The 17,468-nt window shown below is 38.5% G+C and overlaps 3 protein-coding genes across 3 annotated transcripts in view; 1 reads left to right on the forward strand and 2 right to left on the reverse strand.

Moving 5' to 3' along the window:
- On the reverse strand, positions 1–2,457 carry LOC122987408 (zinc-binding protein A33-like). The gene is made up of 2 exons (XM_044359288.1): positions 2,314–2,457; positions 1–1,838 (listed from the first exon to the last, which is right to left on the reverse strand). The coding sequence occupies exon 2, from the start codon at positions 1,829–1,831 to the stop codon at positions 527–529; it is 1,305 nt and encodes a 434-aa protein (XP_044215223.1). The 5' UTR covers positions 1,832–1,838; positions 2,314–2,457; the 3' UTR covers positions 1–526.
- A 3,251-nt stretch (positions 2,458–5,708) lies between these two features.
- On the reverse strand, positions 5,709–8,923 carry LOC122987351 (E3 ubiquitin-protein ligase TRIM39-like). Its single transcript, XM_044359183.1, has 2 exons — positions 8,837–8,923; positions 5,709–8,361 (listed from the first exon to the last, which is right to left on the reverse strand). The coding sequence occupies exon 2, from the start codon at positions 8,352–8,354 to the stop codon at positions 6,495–6,497; it is 1,860 nt and encodes a 619-aa protein (XP_044215118.1). The 5' UTR covers positions 8,355–8,361; positions 8,837–8,923; the 3' UTR covers positions 5,709–6,494.
- Positions 8,924–13,748: 4,825 nt separating this feature from the next.
- Positions 13,749–17,468, forward strand: part of sntb1 (syntrophin, basic 1) — a 51,061-nt gene continuing 47,341 nt past the window's right edge. The window contains exon 1 of the mRNA XM_044358900.1: positions 13,749–15,614. Within this exon, the coding sequence (XP_044214835.1) occupies positions 15,080–15,614 (535 nt within the window). The 5' untranslated portion in view covers positions 13,749–15,079. The remainder of the gene's footprint in view (positions 15,615–17,468) is intronic.

The following is a 17,468-nucleotide window of genomic DNA, read 5'->3' on the forward strand; positions in this document are numbered from 1 at the left end:
TTTGATAAAGAAGGGCAACTTTATGTACATAAATTCTGTATATCAAACACCTGGTATTCAATCCCAATTAACAAAACAAAAATACAAAAGTCTAAATACAATTTCAAAAACATTCATATTGTTAATGAAACTTCAATTTTGTTATGTGTGATTAAGTGGCAGATGAGTTTGTGACCGGAGGGAGATGCTGGTTTTATCTGTCCCTGCCTCTGCAAGTACATCCACCACTGTAGCAGTTTTTAAGCTGTTGTACAACATATTCCCAATACATTTTATGTGTTAACAAGGCTTTTGTTAAATGAAAAATTATGTGTATTTACAAAAAATATATATACAGATGAAAGATAAACATGATACTTCATCTCCAACAAATATCAAAAAGCCATTAAAGAGGGAGACAGCAATTAATTCCAGTCAAACTGAGCTTACTGACAGATGTATGCATGGCCCGGTTTTCCAAAATATCCATGAGCTGGGTTTAACATGATCAGATTCGACTAGATTCAGATTTCATCATAATCTATTTCTACTCTGTTTTGTATGTGTCGACAATGACAAGGACAAAGACAATAAAAATAAAGCTAAATAAGGCTTCCATAAATTGTGCCCAAATATACTTTGCCTTCTGAGCCATCTTTCGTAGCTTCTGTTCCCAGTTTTCAGCAGGTGAGAGGACCAGAGGGGCACAGTTTAGACCATGCTCAGTAAGACCGGGGCTAAAGAATAGGATGATTTTGTCACTGAATTTGCAGCCAATAAAAGAGTAGATCAGAGTTTCGGTGTCTGCATCATAGAAGGACACCAATCCCTTCTCATAATCCACAAATAACCAGACTCTATCAGGATTCCTTATCAAGTAGAGGTGGACAGGGATGTTATGTAGAGCCATGCAGTTGCTGTTATTCCTTAAGCTGATGTTCGAGTTTCTATTCCTGAAGTTAGGTTTGAATGTCTTCTTTCCACGCATCGACTCTCTGACTACTCCCAAATGCCAGCCTGTTTTCCACTTGGTCTGAACCTCAATGTAGAATCGCCTGTCAAAGAGGCCCCTCTCCTGTCCACTTCCAGGGACACAGGAACATCTATTGATTTCGTGAGGGCCTTCATTAGGAGCTTGCAACTGATTAGACACAACACTGTTTGCTATTGCTTCATCCTTGTCTTTCCTTTTGGTCTGCACTGCTACTTTCTTCTTCTGAGCCTTCTTGTGTCGCTTCAGTTTTATGTACTGTACTTCTGACTTTTCCTTTTCCTCCTGAGCCTTCTTCTCTTCATACTCTTCCTCTAAAGGGACTGTATCGTGTGCCCTATGTTCTGTACAAAGGGCACAAACATGGGTCAGGTCATCCCTGCAGAAGAGCTCTAAAATCCTGTTATGCTTCTTGCATATTTTGTCCTCCAGCTTCTTCACAGGATCAGTCAATTTGTGTCTCATTAAGGCCGCAACTCTCTGATGAGGCTCTAGGTGTGTCTCACAATAAGAGGTCAAACAGACCAAACAGGTCTTTGAAGCTTTGAACTTGTTGCCAAGGCAACAGTCACATGGAACCTCTCCTTCTTTGACTGGGTAATCATTTTTAGCTGTCACACGATGTTTCTTGAAATTCTCCACAACTTCCCTAAATTCTGTGTTAACGCAAAGTTTGAGCCCCTTGTTGAACTTCTCGTTGCAAAGTGGACATTGACACCACTCTTTGTTCTTCCAGTGCCTGCTGATACAGGCCCTGCAGAAGTTGTGTCCACATGGAACAGAAACGGGCTCTGTGAAAACCTCCAGACAGATGGAGCACAGGAACTGATCTTCAGACAGGAAACTGCTGGCTGTGGCCATATCTTATCTGAAGGAGAAGAGAAGAGGAGAGATCTTTCAAATGGCTCTGAATAAGGCAAAGAAAATCATTAGAACTTACAATTTCAAAACACAATAAAAAAGGGAAATCAATTCAATTATATTGAAATAAAAATAGATCAAGACCTAACCTAGAGTGAGCCATTTTACACAACAAACAATCATGACTGACAAAGAAATCTGAACTATTGTTCATATAACAGATGTTGTATTGATCCTGTCTGGTGGCAAAATGATCATAAAGTGACTGATATGACTCGTGTGATGCTCCCTAATGAAGTTTCATAAGAATGTGTAATAAAAGTTTACAATATTCATCAAGTAAACATAATTGACAGCAGCCTGTCCTGTATCTGTATTTAGGTGCATGGAAAATGACATGAACAATTAGATTACGTGTAATATCTATGAATATTCTACAATATCAGAATATTATCAGGTATATAAACAGAGTTGAACTTCACCTTCTTGTATGCAGATTATCTGCTGTGCTGCCTCTCTGAACTGTGTTTACCAGTTACTCAGGTTTGTACAGAGCAACAATGTTAAGTTTCATTTCCCTGTAAATGATGCAACGGTGTGACTCCTCCCATCTACTCTTTCCACATGACATTAACCCCTTTGAGCCATGTTAAACAAATAGGACATGAAATACAATGTGATTGTGAGCATAATTCCTAATAATAAAGATAGTTAACAACCCTTAACTGACTCCTTCCTTTGGGAAGTTTTGTGTGCCTCAGTGCAAATACTGGTTCACTAAACTATAACAGCACCGACTCAAACCACAAGGAACAGCTGGGCCTGCCTCAGACATTCAAAGGAAATCAGGCTCCTAAAATAAGCTGATGCTACAGTATTTGTTAAGTCTTCGCTCTTAAAAGGGTTAAGTTTAAACAAGAGGCATGTCCATGTTTTGTTCACTGGAATGAGATGATTCACTCCACAAATGTTTTGTCTTCCATCTGCACGTTCGGTCCAGTTTTTAATTGAGTGGTTGTTCAGTCACCTGTTGATGTTGTGTGATTAGTGAATGAGTGTGCAGGAGGTTTGGCTGCTTGCTTGTGACAATTTCTTCAGTTTGTTTTTATGCTGATCTGTATATTGAGTAATAAGCTTAAAGTAACTACAATAAGAAGTGTTAACATGTCATCTTTGTAGACTATATTTTGTATGTCGTGCATATAGAGAAGTGTGTAAGTCTTATATTTGATACATGCATTAGTACTTTCTGATGTGAACCTACACTTTTAGATCTGTGAATGTTTCTAGTGCTCACTCTTTCTAGTGTTCAGCACTGATCTGTACCTGTATCAGATTATAAACTTTGTGGTACTTTATATATTTCTGTATACTAAGAAAATACATAGGAAACATGTAAATCATGTGATATGTTGTCTGTTTTTGATGAGAACATAAATCTGTTGTCCCAACAGAACAATACTATAAATCTGAATTTAACTTTGTCGGTAAAATCACACATTCTGAACCACTACATGGTTAAAATGAGCACTTCTTTGTTTAGAAAAAATGTGTATATGCTAAATATCTTTAAAGAGGCAGCCTTTTCATGACTCAGAGGTTTTTGTTTTTGAAAGCAAATTGTTTTATTGGCATATAAAATTTCTCCCCACGCCTCCGATTTCATCAGGTGGGGGACAATGATATAGTATAAGTTTTCCTCCTGTCCTCCCCAATTTTTTGAGTCACCAGTCGCCACTGTTGTAGACAGAAATATCATGTCTGAAGTGTTTGTAGGTCATGTTTTCTTTCATGACTTGAGTCTCACCTCATGAGTGGAAATGTGAAATGTGTTTGGAGATACTGTTTTGTAAAATGTGACAAAATTAAGCAAGTTTTAAACCACCACAACTCAATAGTTTAGAAAATGTCTTTTGAAACTGAATGACTTCTTAATGATTATGTTTGTTACGGCCTCACCAAGGTGCATGGACACGTAACATTGTCAAATGTGAAATATATTTCTATCTTTAAAACTTACATTCATACTAGCAGGTTACACAAACAACACAACATATACTGTTGAGTTTATCATATGTTACGTTTCTCCACATGCATTAATTCATAAAATATGTTGGCACCTTATTTCAGGAACATTTCGAGTTCACTATTTACACTTAAAGGACGGGTTCACAACTTTTCAAGTCTTTCTTAAAACAATAGTCAGGTGCCCAAATGAATATTAAAATAGGTTTTCAAATTATCATCACATTGAGAGATTTGGCTAGTATGAATGCTGTCTGACTGCAGTCCATTTAATGAAGCTTTGGGGAAAAGAAGATGTCCTCCTTCTCACTTTTCTTCCTATTGGGAATTACAGCTATTACAATAGTGCAACCCACCACATCACCACCTCCAGGATGCTCCTGGAGATTCAAATGAGAGGTTCCATCTTCTATCTGCTGGCTTTACTCCACCACCTGTAGCATCGAGACCTCTCACATCGTCATGGCCATGGGTCTCAGAGAAGATGTATCATGTTCATGGGGTCTTAGTGACTAAATTCTTCTCTGTAGGTAACCTCAGTAAAGATTGTTGTCTCTCCTGATTGAACTGACAAAGACAACACATATCATTCCAGTGAGATATGGATCCACTCTACTTCAGTTTTCAGTCCGTGCTGCTCAACAGTTTGGTTGTTGAAAAATGTCAGACCTCACAGCCCGGCTGTGTTTGCCATCTGTCTAGTTTTTTAATTACTCTGCTCTTTCCTACAGTCAGGAATCTGATGGTCATAAGTGTTAGACTGAAAAAAAAAATGGTGGAAATTGCTTCACTTGAAAAAAAAAGTAATGTAAAAAAATATGTAATATAAGAAATTTCCATTCATAGGAGAAATCTTGTAATGTCCATGTCAAGTATCATGTTTTATGTCTAACTGAATCTAATAGGGAGTGAAGTCAACTGTTCTTGTGAGAAATTTAGTAGATTGCTCCCTCTAGTGGTGTATTTGAATAAAGCCTCTGTCACTATCTTCATTACTAGTCATATCTGTATTATTATCATGGTTGTTATTGTTATTATTGTTGTTATTATGCTTCTCTGTGTCCCTCTCCCCCCTCTCTCCCCCTCCCTCCTTCTTTCTCTCTCAACCCACCTGGTCAAAGCAGATGGCCGCCCACCTAAAGCCCAGTTCTGCTTGAGGTTTCTTCTCATTAAAGGGGAGTTTTTCCTTGCTGCTGTCCCCAAGTGCTTGCTCATGGTGGAAAGTTGGGTCTCTGTAAATTAAAGAGACCTGCTCTAGACCTGCTCAGTGTGAAAAGTGCCCTGAGATAACTTTTGTTATGATTTGGTGCTATATAAATAAAATTGAATAGAATTGAATTTACTTAAATATATAACTCTCAACACTTTTTAAGCATTATAAACTGTTCATACTCTAAATGTGTAGAGTGTTTGATTCATTTCAGAAATGACACCAGCATCATATTTGATAAAGAAGGGTAACTTTATGTGCATTAATTCTGTATATCAAACACTTGAAATTCAAGCCCAAGTAACAAAACAAACATACAAAAGTCTAAATACAATTTCCAAAACATTAATATTGTTGATGAAACCATTTTGTGTGATTAAGTGACAGATGAGTTTGTGAATGGAAGGAGATGCTGGTTTTATACCTCCTTCCTCTGCAAGTACATCCACCACTGTACCAGTTTTAAGCTGGTTTACAACATATTATACATGTATATATATACATATATGTATATATGTATATATACATATATACATATATACATACATACATATATATGTGTGTGTGTGTGTGTGTGATATGTGTGTATGTATGTATGCATGCATGTGTGTGTGTATATATATATATATATATATATATATATATATATATATATATATATATATATAGCCTACAAATACACATGCATACACGCGAATACACAAACCAGGCACACTAGCCTTCAGGTAACATATGTTATGCACATCACAGCCAGTCTCCGTCCCTTCAGTTAGCCAGAATGAAGCTGAGTCCAGGAGGATCTATCACGTCTACCACAGGTTGCCAGATCTTAATAAATCCAAGCATATTGTCATGCAGGGCAAATGTTAGTCTTTCCAGAGACAGTATTTTAAATATTTTCCCTCTAATGTGGGACTGTCCTTAGAGATTCAGTGTTTAAAAATCACTTTCCTTGCTATATACAACAATATCCTAGTCAGTTTAGCATTATGTCTCCTTTCAGTACTGTCCACATCTGCTGCCAATATACAGTGAATAGGTGGATTATTTTGTCCTTCACTTCTTTCCAAAAGTTCTCGATCTTTGGACATTTCCAGAAAATATGGATGTAGGTACCAACCTCTGTGTTAGATTTCATACATGTGCAAGATATTCTTAATAGATTTTATGAGTTTAAAAGGCTTTTGTTAAATGAAAATGATTGATGTTATTACAAAAGTACATATATACAGATAAAACATAAACATGCCACTTCATCTCCAACAAATATCAAAAATACATTACAAAGGGAGACGGTGATTATTTTCTTATTATCAAACTGAGCTTACTAAGATGTATGCATGGCCCAGTTTCTCAAAATATCCATGAGCTGGGCTTATCATGATCAGATTTGACTAGATTCAGATTTCAGATTTCATCAGAATCTATTCAACTCTGTTCTTGTATGGATTTGATGACATTACTAATAACAAGGATAATGCCAATAATAATAATGTATAATAAGGAATCCGAAGATTGTGGCGGAATATCCTTTGTCTTCTGAGATGTCTTTTGTACCTTCTGTTCCCAGTTTTCAGCAGGTGAGAGGACCAGAGGGGCACAGTTTATACCATCCTCAGGGGGACCGGGGCTAAAGAATGGAAAGATTTTCTCATTGAATCTGCAGTCAGTAAAAGAGTAGATCAGAGTCTCAGTGTCTGCATCATAGAAGGACACCAATCCCTTCTCATAATCTACAAACACCCCGACTCTGTTAGGTTTTCTTTTCAAGGAGAGGTTGATAGGGGTGTTATGTAGAGCCCTGAAGTTGGTGTTATTCCTCAACCTTATGATCCAGATTCCATTCCTGGAGTTAGGTGTGAATATCTTCTTCCCACGCATCGACCCTCTGACTACTCCTAAATCCCAGCCAGTCTTCATTTCAGCCTGAACTTCATAGTAGAATCTCCCTTCAGAAAAGCCCTTTTTTCCCAGGACGTAGGCATATCTGTTGAATTTAAATGGGCCGCCACTGTCACTCCAGCAAATGTGAGGAGGTTGCACTTGTTTAAAATCCTCAGAAATTACGAGCAGGTCGCTTGCAGTGTGCGGATCAAATGTCACGTCCACTGTATACTGCCGCCGAATTGTGTCCAACTTGATGCCTTGGGGCAGGGACTCTAGATCTGTGACTGTCTGGGCTGGTTTATTCACTGTTTCAGTTTCGTCAGCAAGGATGTTATCAAAGCTTCCCCTTAAATCTTGTCCAACTTGTGTCATCTCTTTGCTGAGTGTCTCCTCTAGCTGAACCAGAGCTCTTCTCACTGCCTCCACATAGTGCTGACTGTTGATACTGATGTCAGACCAGTTCTTGGTGTGTGAAGAGGAGGAGGTGAAGGACTGGAAGCTCTTGATGAACTGGAGGTGATCTTCAATGTGTGAGATGCCCTCCAGCCTTGTGCTTCTCCTCTGGAGCTCAGTGATTTCCTTCTCCAGCTCTGTGACCAACATGTCACCCTGTCTCTCTACTGCTCTTTGCTTCTCTTCAATCACCTGACAAAACTTAGACAGGTGTCTGTGAATGGAGGCTACTAAAACATTTAAAGTCTGAACACTATTTGCTATTGCTTCATCTTTGTCCCTCTTCTTGGTCTGCACTGCATCCTTCAGCTCCTGAACCTTCTTTTGTCGCTCTTGTATCATCTCCTCTACTTCCATCTTTTCCCTCTCCATCTGAACCTTCTCCTCCTCATACTCTTCGTCTAAAGGGACTGTATCGTGTGCCCTATGTTCTGTACAAAGGGCACAAACATGGGTCAGGTCATCCCTGCAGAAGAGCTCTGAAATCCTGTTATGTTTCTTGCATATTTTGTCCTTCAGCTTCTTCACAGGATCAGTCAATTTGTGTCTCATTAAGGCCGCATCTCTCTGATGAGGTTCAAGGTGTATCTCACAATAAGAGGTCAAACAGACCAAACAGGTCTTTGAAGCTTTGCACTTGACGCCACGGCAACAGTCACATGGCACCTCTCCTGCTTTGACTGGGGGATTATTTTTAGCTATGATACGATGTTTCTTGAAATTCTCCACAACCTCCCTGAATCCTGTGTTAACACAAAGTTTGATCCCCTTGTTGAACTTCTCGTTGCACAGTGGACATTGACACCACTCTTTGTCCTTCCAGTGCCTGCTGATACAGGCCTTGCAGAAGTTGTGTCCACATGGAACGGAAACGGGCTCTGTGAAAACCTCCAGACAGATGGAGCACAGGAACTGATCTTCAGACAGGAAACTGCTGGCTGTGGCCATATCTTATCTGAAGGAGAAGAGAAGAGGAGAGGTCTTTCAAATGGCTCTGAATAAGGCAAAGAAAATCATTAGAACTTACAATTTCAAAACACAATAAAAAAGGGAAATCAATTCAATTATATTGAAATAAAAATAGATCAAGACTTAACCTAGAGTGAGCCATTTTACACAACAAACAATCATGACTGACAAAGAAATCTGAACTATTGTTCATATAACAGATGTTATATTGATATTTTCTGGTGGCAAAATGATCATAAAGTGACTGATATGATTCTTGTGATGCTCCCTAATGAAGTTTCATAAGAATGTGTAATAAAAGTTTACAATATTCATCAAGTAAACATAATTGACAGCAGCCTGTCCTGTATCTGTATTTAGGTGCATGGAAAATGACATGAACAATTAGATTACATGTAATATCTATGAATATTCTACAATATCAGAATATTATCAGGTATATAAACAGAGTTGAACTTCACCTTCTTGTATGCAGATTCTCTGCTGTGCTGCCTCTCTTTGTATGCAAGTGTGCAAACTGAACTGTGTTTACCAGTTACTCAGGTTTGTACAGAGCAACAATGTTAAGTTTCATTTCCCTGTAAATCATGCAACGGTGTGACTCCTCCCATCTACTCTTTCCACATGACATTAACCCCTTTGAGCCATGTTAAACAAATATGATATGAAATACAATGTGATTGTGAGCATAATTCCTTATAATAAATTAAGTAATTAACAACCCTCCACTGACTACTTGCTTTGGGAAGTTTTGTGTGTCACAGTGCAAATACAGGTCCATTAAACTAAAACAGCACCGACTCAAACCACAAGGAACAGCTGGGCCTGCCTCAGACATTCAAAGGAAATCAGGCTCCTAAAATAAGCTGATGCTACAGTATTTGTTAAGTCTTCACTCTTAAAAGGGTTAAGTTGAAACAAGAGGCATTTCCATGTTTTGTTCACTGGAATGAGATGATTCACTCCACAAATATTTTGTCTTCCATCTGCACGTTCAACACCACAAGTTTATATTTGTAATTATGGTCGCTTGAATTTCGATGTTGAACTTCAGAGGTTATGCCTTAAACCAGTTAGAAATTGATAATGTCACATTTCACCTGATGAATGAGTGTTATTGCCTAATGAAAAATATGAAGCTGAAGTTGTGTATTGTATGTCAAATACATTTTCACCACCAATACACTAAAATGTGTCTGCAATTTGCTTGTATTTTTTCTACTAATGGATACCATGCCACTCCTGTAATCATTTAATGCACAATAATGTTATAAAGTGTTGTATTAATTCCAATCATGAAACCTGATTAAAATAAAGAATATATACTCTTGGATTATATCTGTAGATCTGTGTCAGATCGCCTGTTGGGACAGCTGTGACCAGTGCCGCTATCCAGTGTGTTAAAAGTCTTGCAAAGAGACTGGCTGTCTGTGTTAAAAACTTGATCTCAGAAATGGAAAGTCTTCTTCGACTTCAGGAAGTCTGTGGATTCCAGCAGCAGCAGCAGCCATAACTGAGACGCTGCCAGACCAGTTTCATACCAGGTTCAACGTGACATCTGTAGTGACGTCAAGCTTGAAGTCCAGAAGTCCTGCCTGGTTTGTTTGGCTTCTTGTTGTGACACTCACCAAAAGTCAATCATCTAAAAAACGGTATTTTAATCATTCTTTTGAATATGAGGGATAAAGAAGTGTAGTATCTCATGTCATTTTTTTAACTAGTAACATTGTGTGTTGTCATATGTTAATGCCTTTAATTATACTAACTTTGAATACACAATACCTTTTTACTTTGCATAAATAAAGGTTATGGCATATTTTTGAAAAACTGCTCAAGCAATATTGCATTTTATGGACCTGTATGCCAAGATATTTTACGTACTTGTCCTGTTGTGAGTCTGCCAGCCATCAACTGTCTCATTTCTGCCTGTTATACCCTCTGTGTCCTGCAGTAATCCCCAGTGTTTCATTCAACGCCACCTGACTGCCTTCCCAATCGACTGATAAATCCCCCAGCAAACATACCTGCCCCTTGTTCCCTTCCAGATATTGTACAGTCAGTCTTAGTGGTCCAGTGTGTCTGTTCCTGTTTCCCTTTCATGATATTTCCCTGCTTTTTAAACATTTACCTGTCTGCATACCTTTCCCCTTTTCCTTTTTGGCCTGTCTTGACTGTCCACAGGTTAACAAATCCTGCTTTGAACCATCAAACCACGCTTTTATCTGCCAGTCTCTGAGTTGTGTATCTGAGTGAGGTGGTGAGGGAGAGAAGACAGGAAAGGATGGTCAGACACAAGGACAAGGCCCAAATAGGAAAATTAAAATCATTAAATGCCACAGCTATATGGACTAATGCAAACTGAGGCCTATAACTTCAGTTTTGCTCTAAGGAAAGATTTGCATATCAGTCATTAATTAGATAAAGTCAAAGTTAAAAAAAAACAGAATAAAAGTTTGCAAAGCTTTAGTCATTCTCTGTTAAACATGTAGATTCAAGGGTGTCTGCAGTCTAGTATACTTGTTCTGGTTTATCTGAACAACATGGCAACACCATTTTTATTTGAAGTTTTATCACCTCCAGTATTTCTTCAGATAACATCAACTGTATCTGCTTCACAAGCTTTTCTTACCTGTAGAAATCTTGGTAATTGTCCTGCGGCAGTCGTTCAGATGTTATTGAGTGTGACCTCCTACCTGTGCTAACTAAATCTCATTTAAATGTGTTATTTTCAGTTCACAAACAGCCCACTCATAGTATTGTTTTGTACTGACCTGCTGATATGATTTCCGATGTGCTGTCTCTTGTAAACATTGTTGATATACAGTATGTTTGTGCGGGTTCATCTGTTCCACACCATCAGGTGCAGATAAAATCACAACTATTCTCTTTTTTTTCATTTAAACATGAAAGAGAAGCTACAAACATCAATGACTGACTTCCTGATACTTCAACTGCTGATCAACACATAATTGTTTTTCTACAAAAATATCCTCAATCGTTTATTCACCTGTAAATGCAGTCTCTCTAATGCTACCTCATGGCTTTAATGTTAAATACTAAAAGAACTAATAATGTGGGATGCAGTTTACGGGAGAAGAATTTTTCTCAATAGTCTCATCTGTGAACACGAACACGGTTGGACCAATAACAACACTGACGCTCATGCCAGTGAAACATAATGTGAAGAGTATGCTTCAGTAACTATGTGAAGGCACAGAGCAAGCATTGATAAAGAATGGAAAGGAACAAGTAGAGCTAAAAGAAGCACGCAAAGAATCTGCAGTCTGTTTTTCTTAAAGCAGAAGGGTCATAACATTTATCATAATTCAACAGAAAACAAAACCCTTCAGGCAGAAAGCTTGCAACACCATCACTGAAGTGCTCTTCAGCATGACGGTTCACTCTCTTCCAAGACCTGCAATACAAACTCATTGTATGAGGGTTTGTTTGAGTATAAGCATGTGTCTCTCTGCAGCTGCTCCCTGCTGCATAGAAGAAGTGTGTACTCAACGAATGAGGATTAAAAAAAGGTTCATTAACAACCTTTAAATACCTTTAATAAGATTGCATTCTCTGTTTGTTTGTTTGTTGTGAAGGTCATTACCACAACAAAGAATTCCATCTGATAGCTAATTTCCATATAAAAGTAAAAATCAATTGTAGCTCCTACACCTCATTAAACCAAAATATTCTTAGAATTTCTGGTCTCTTTCTCAAAATAAATGAGCTAATCCCCTCTTTGGTGCAGTTCAGTAGTAAGGCAGAAGCATGCCTGTGCATTATTATACAGTTTGATTAATCATGGAAAATACAATGACATATACATATATTAAATTATGATTTTGATTATGATTTTATATAATGCTCTTATTTCCCATATATTTGCATACATCCTTTAATAAGAATTAAAATCTAGAACAACTATTGTTTTCAACTCATTTAAATTCATGATAATAAACGAATAATGATAAACTCATTATGCAATTGTTAGAGCACAGAAACTGTTGCTCAAATTAAGAGAAAATATAAACGTTAATTTTTTGCTTTGCTTAAAGGATAGGTTCATAATTTTTAAAATCTGGCCTAAAACAACCGTCAGGTGCCCAAATGAATATTAACACATGTTTTTCTTGCTGTAATCATTCCTCCTGTTCATACTGTCTTTTAGAAGATCCCTTTTAGAACCTATAATGCTCTTATAATGTAAATGATGGGGAACAAAATCCACAGCACTTGTTCTATGCAAAAATGTATTTAAAAGTTTATTTGTTTATTTGTCCAAATGAGTCAAATCAAGTCAATATCAATATATATCAATATATCTTTCAAATTCATTGTCTTTTTATGCAGAATTCCCTCTTTTTTTACTAGTCTTCTACCACAGCTGAACAGGAAAACAGTTTGTGAAGATGCAAAGAGGTAACTTTTGCTAAAAAAAATACTGTAACTATGGAAGATATCTACTTTATTTGACCAACTCATATTATCTTCAGATAAACTTTTAAGTATATTTTTACTCAAAACAAGGACTATGGATTTTGTCCTCCATCATTTACACTGTAAGCACATTTGGAGGGGATCCTCTAGTGGTCAGTATGAACGGGGGGAATGATTACAGTAAGCAAAACATGTTTCAACGTTCATTTGGGCACCTGACTGTTGTTTAAGGACAGACTTAAAAAATTGGGAACCTATTCTTTAAAGGCCTGTGGTCAAGTCATAGATCTGCACTGTAATCTCAATATTTAGCATGAAGGTGTAGCTCAAATACACAAATATGTATCTCGATTATCTTTTTTTGTGAAAATGTTCATATAAATAAACATCCTTATCAAAAATATATATTTTACATTTAAATTATGGATTATTCTATAGGATTTGGGAAGTAAATATATATGGTAATATTTTTGTCAGTCAACATGTAGTGGCCTCAGGATATAAATTTAGCTACTGCTGTATTTCTAGAATAGAATAAATTTTATTGCACCAGGGCAGGAAATGTGTCTTTGTGCCACTGATATGATGAGTAACAAACTAAAAGAATGAACATAATGCACATAAAATAAAGAAACACTTACTTTTATTCACTCACACTGTTGTTTTTTGGCAAAAGTGAAGATGAAAATTAGGCTGATGGCTGGCAGACTATACTCTGAAGACTGAATTTTTCCCTTTTAACACACACACACACACACACACACACACACACACACACACACACACACACACACACACACACACACACACACACATACATCACAAGCCATCAACTATACATACATACACGCAAAAGTTGATTCAATTTATGTAATTTAAATCTCCCATCATGGAGATATTTTTATGCACTTTGTTCATTATACTGATTGCACTTGATGCAAAGGATCCAATGTGTATCTTTTGGTTCCAGAGGGGCTTTACTGGTTTTCATGTAATGCCAGGACAGACAAACAGTTTAAAATGTGACCAGCAGGTGTCATAACTACATTGCTCATAGATCACTGTGAAGCAAGGTTTCCCTCAGCCGTTTATTAAACAGGATGTCATGCTTCAGTGAGAAAGCTGTTACCCAAAGTACAGGAAAATGCATATTTATAGATCTAGGTGTCCTTCGATCCAAAATCCTGTCCAGTAGTGTTGAGGAATATTAGTGGTGGAGAAACTTCTGGGCCTTCACTGAAGCCACAGCTGCTTATTAGTTTTTTCCTAATGTCATCATGTCCTGTTGGCTGACTGTAGTTTGCCCGTATCATCTGTCTGCGTCTTCTCTCAGCCTCCCTGTCCTCATCCCTGTGAAGGACCACCGGTGGCATCAAGCGGCTCCAGTCATCACTGACTGCACCTTCATTTCACTTATTTGAACTCTCACGAGCCAATAAGGTCAACAGGGCACGAGGATGTCCTTTGGAATAACAATAAAGACGGAGAGCAAAGCCTCGCAGGGGGGTCTTTCCATGTCAGAGCTTCCTAACAAAACGCCCTCTCTTTCTCTCTTTTGAAACATCAAAACCGGCACAGGCGCATTCCTGTACGCGCGTGACCGATCTCACTACTCCAACGTGAACGCGGTCAAGTACGGCGGAGTGGGACTCACCGGACATTTGAAGACTGTAGACTTCAGATCAAGTCAAATTTTTCCGACAAGTCTAATTTTTTTTTTTTTCAAACATAGGACTATTACAAAATAGGTGTAATTCTCACAAATGTTTACCATCAGTGAACAGATGCTCTCTTCATCCTATGTAGTCAAAACCCATTAATCATATATCCTATGATTCAACATAATAAATATTAAAATATGCTATGTATGTACATTTTATCAATATAGTGCACATGAAGTTAATAAAATATTAGATTTTTATGAACGTGATTATGCTTATTATTTACCTCTGAGTCAGTTGTCACGTCTCAAATGTTGAGTGTGGGGAAATGATGAACACAGTTTGTGCATGCAGGGTCTGGAGATGGGATCGCCTGACGGCGGGGGGAGCAAACTCCACCCATCAGATAGGATCTCTGGCAGGCGGAGCGGTGGGCAGCCTGTGCCGAAAGGGCTCAGGCTGGTTGGAGGGGACGCTTGACAAGTCCCGCAGAAAACTTGAGAGGGGCAAAGTCCAGCCTGAGTGTGAGGGAGACAGAGTGGAAGTTAATGTGTGAGAGCGTGCTGGGCACAAAATCACATGTCATTTTAAAGAAATGCTCCAAAGATGGCGGTGGTAATTGCGACTGGAGTTTCTGGTGCCTCCGGAGTGCAAAAAAGTGGATTTCTGGAGGTTTTGGTGCGGGAGCGGTGGCACAAAGTTTTGGTCAACTTGAACGAGGAAGCGCTCACGTTAAGCTGCGAGGAGAGCTGCGTTAACGACAATGTCAACTCTAACGGCGTTACCAACGGATCTTACCTCGACAACAATAACACCAACTCCAACAACGGCCCCCAAACTGTGCGCACCGCGTTCACGGACCTACCGGAGCGAGTGCCCGAGGCGATCGCCAACAGAAAGCGGTGCGTCAAGGTGGCCAAGCAGGAGGTCGGGGGACTCGGGATCAGCATCAAAGGTGGGAAGGAGAATAAAATGCCCATCCTCATCAGTAAGATATTCAAGGGGCTCGCAGCGGACCAGACTCAGGCTCTGTATGTCGGGGACGCCATCCTGTCAGTGAACGGCATGAACCTGCGGGACGCGACCCATGACGAAGCTGTGCAGGCGCTGAAACGGGCCGGGAAAGAGGTGACTCTGGAAGGTAAGCAGGCTGGGCAGACTGTGTGTGAGACAGGATGACTGAAGCAGTCAGATTCAGAGGCGGATCGAGGAGAGGTGATGGGTCAGGGACTCCCAGACTTTTTCCATGTACATACATGTCCCGAATCATTTAATGAACTCCCACAAGATAAGATGTTGTTTTAGAGATTCCACGTGTGCTTGTGCTTTTATGGATGTCTTGTAGTGAGGGTTTGTACAGCATACCTTGAGAGACAAGAGATGAGTGTCAGATCTCAGGAAAGTCAAGGTCAGTCTGTGTTTGGAAAATATTTCAGAAATGTTGGTGTATTTCAGCCCCAAACGTAATGTAACCCTCAAGGGAACTCTTGACCTTGCTATGGGAACCTCGTCTTTCAGTGAAGGAAACATCTATTGTAGGGTTGAGAGTAGAGCTGCAATCAATTAATCACCAACTATTTTGATAATCGATAAATTGTTTGGAGTCATTTTTTAAGAAATAAATGTCCAAATTTTCTTCTCTTCTCAAATGAAAATATTTTTTGGTTTCTTTAGTCATAGACTGAATATCTTTGGGTTGTGGACTGCTGGTCAGGACAGAACATTTCAGGATGTCATCTTGGGCTCTGGGGAACATGATTGACATGTTTCACAATTTTCTGGCATTTTATAGACCAATCAACTATTCGATTAATCGAGAAAATAATCAATAGATTAATCGATAATGAAAATAATCGTTGGTTGCAGCCCTAGTTGAGAGTTTTCAGGTTTCCATCAACTGATTTCTCACCTCACATGGCTGCCTATTGCATTCACTGCTGTTGGCTGTTGGAGATTAAGAATATCCACGGTCAGTGGTCCTCAATCCTGGACCACTGGATACAAAGTACTGCAGGTTCTCTATTGTACCTGCCAGTTGATTGCATTCATTTAGTGTCCACGGTATAAATCACTCCCTGATTAGACGAGCAGAATGAAAAGCAGCAGGGCTCTGAGTGCTGAAGCCTGGGAGTAATAACCCCTGCTGCAAAAAGGCATTGGATGATATGAAAATCTCATGTCATGATTATCCTGGCCAAAATAATTCCGATTCAAGATATTATCCTGATAATCATCAAAATATGCTTAAAACTCTTAAATGGCACTAAAACATACTAGAATCACTTCACCTTACATTTTGTTAAGAAACAAATATTTTTATTGTGTCACAGTAAGGACACACATCCTTTTTTTTAGTGAACATCCTTTTTAGTGAAAAAAACAATCTAAAATAAGGTAAATAAAAGGTAATATACAGCTTTTTCAAGTCACTCACATGAGGATATTCATGATTATCCCCATTATGGAAGTTCACCACAATCAACTTATCATGAGTGTTTTAAATCATATATCTTCCCATCCCTAGCTGTAGGGGTTGTGATTTATTTTCCATTAAAGTAAGGAGGAACTGGTTAACAACTAAAGCCAAGAAAGAAAAGATGATATTTGTTTTGCACCAGCCAGTATTAGTCATATCTCATCAAATGTGTTTTCTTATTCATTTACAAAGTCACAATTCATTGTTGACGTACAATCTCTCCCACGGTACCAAATTGAAGAGAAGTGAAACTTTTTTTTCTGGCATTTCTGCAATTTTATTTAATTCTGAGCAGGAGAGGGGAAGACACTGTACTTATTAGGTGTATGCAATGCAGCTTTACCATCAGGACAAGCTTGGTTTATGCAATATTGGAAAACAAGTGACTGACTGGCTGCTTTTTGCACAAAAGAACGCTTCAGATTTCTAAGGAAAACAGTTATTATGCAATCATGGAGGTTCCATGGGAGAAACATGCAAGATCAAACTCATAAGGCCTCCCTTTCCCCCCCTTTCTTC

Source organism: Thunnus albacares, chromosome 8, assembly GCF_914725855.1.
Source record: "Thunnus albacares chromosome 8, fThuAlb1.1, whole genome shotgun sequence".
In the NCBI taxonomy this organism is placed as follows: Eukaryota; Metazoa; Chordata; class Actinopteri; order Scombriformes; family Scombridae; genus Thunnus; species Thunnus albacares.

Excerpts from the sequence above, each read along its gene's own strand:
- LOC122987408 (XM_044359288.1), bottom strand. The coding sequence starts at position 1,831 with ATGGCCACAGCCAGCAGTTTCCTGTCTGAAGATCAGTTCCTGTGCTCC.
- LOC122987351 (XM_044359183.1), bottom strand. The coding sequence starts at position 8,354 with ATGGCCACAGCCAGCAGTTTCCTGTCTGAAGATCAGTTCCTGTGCTCC.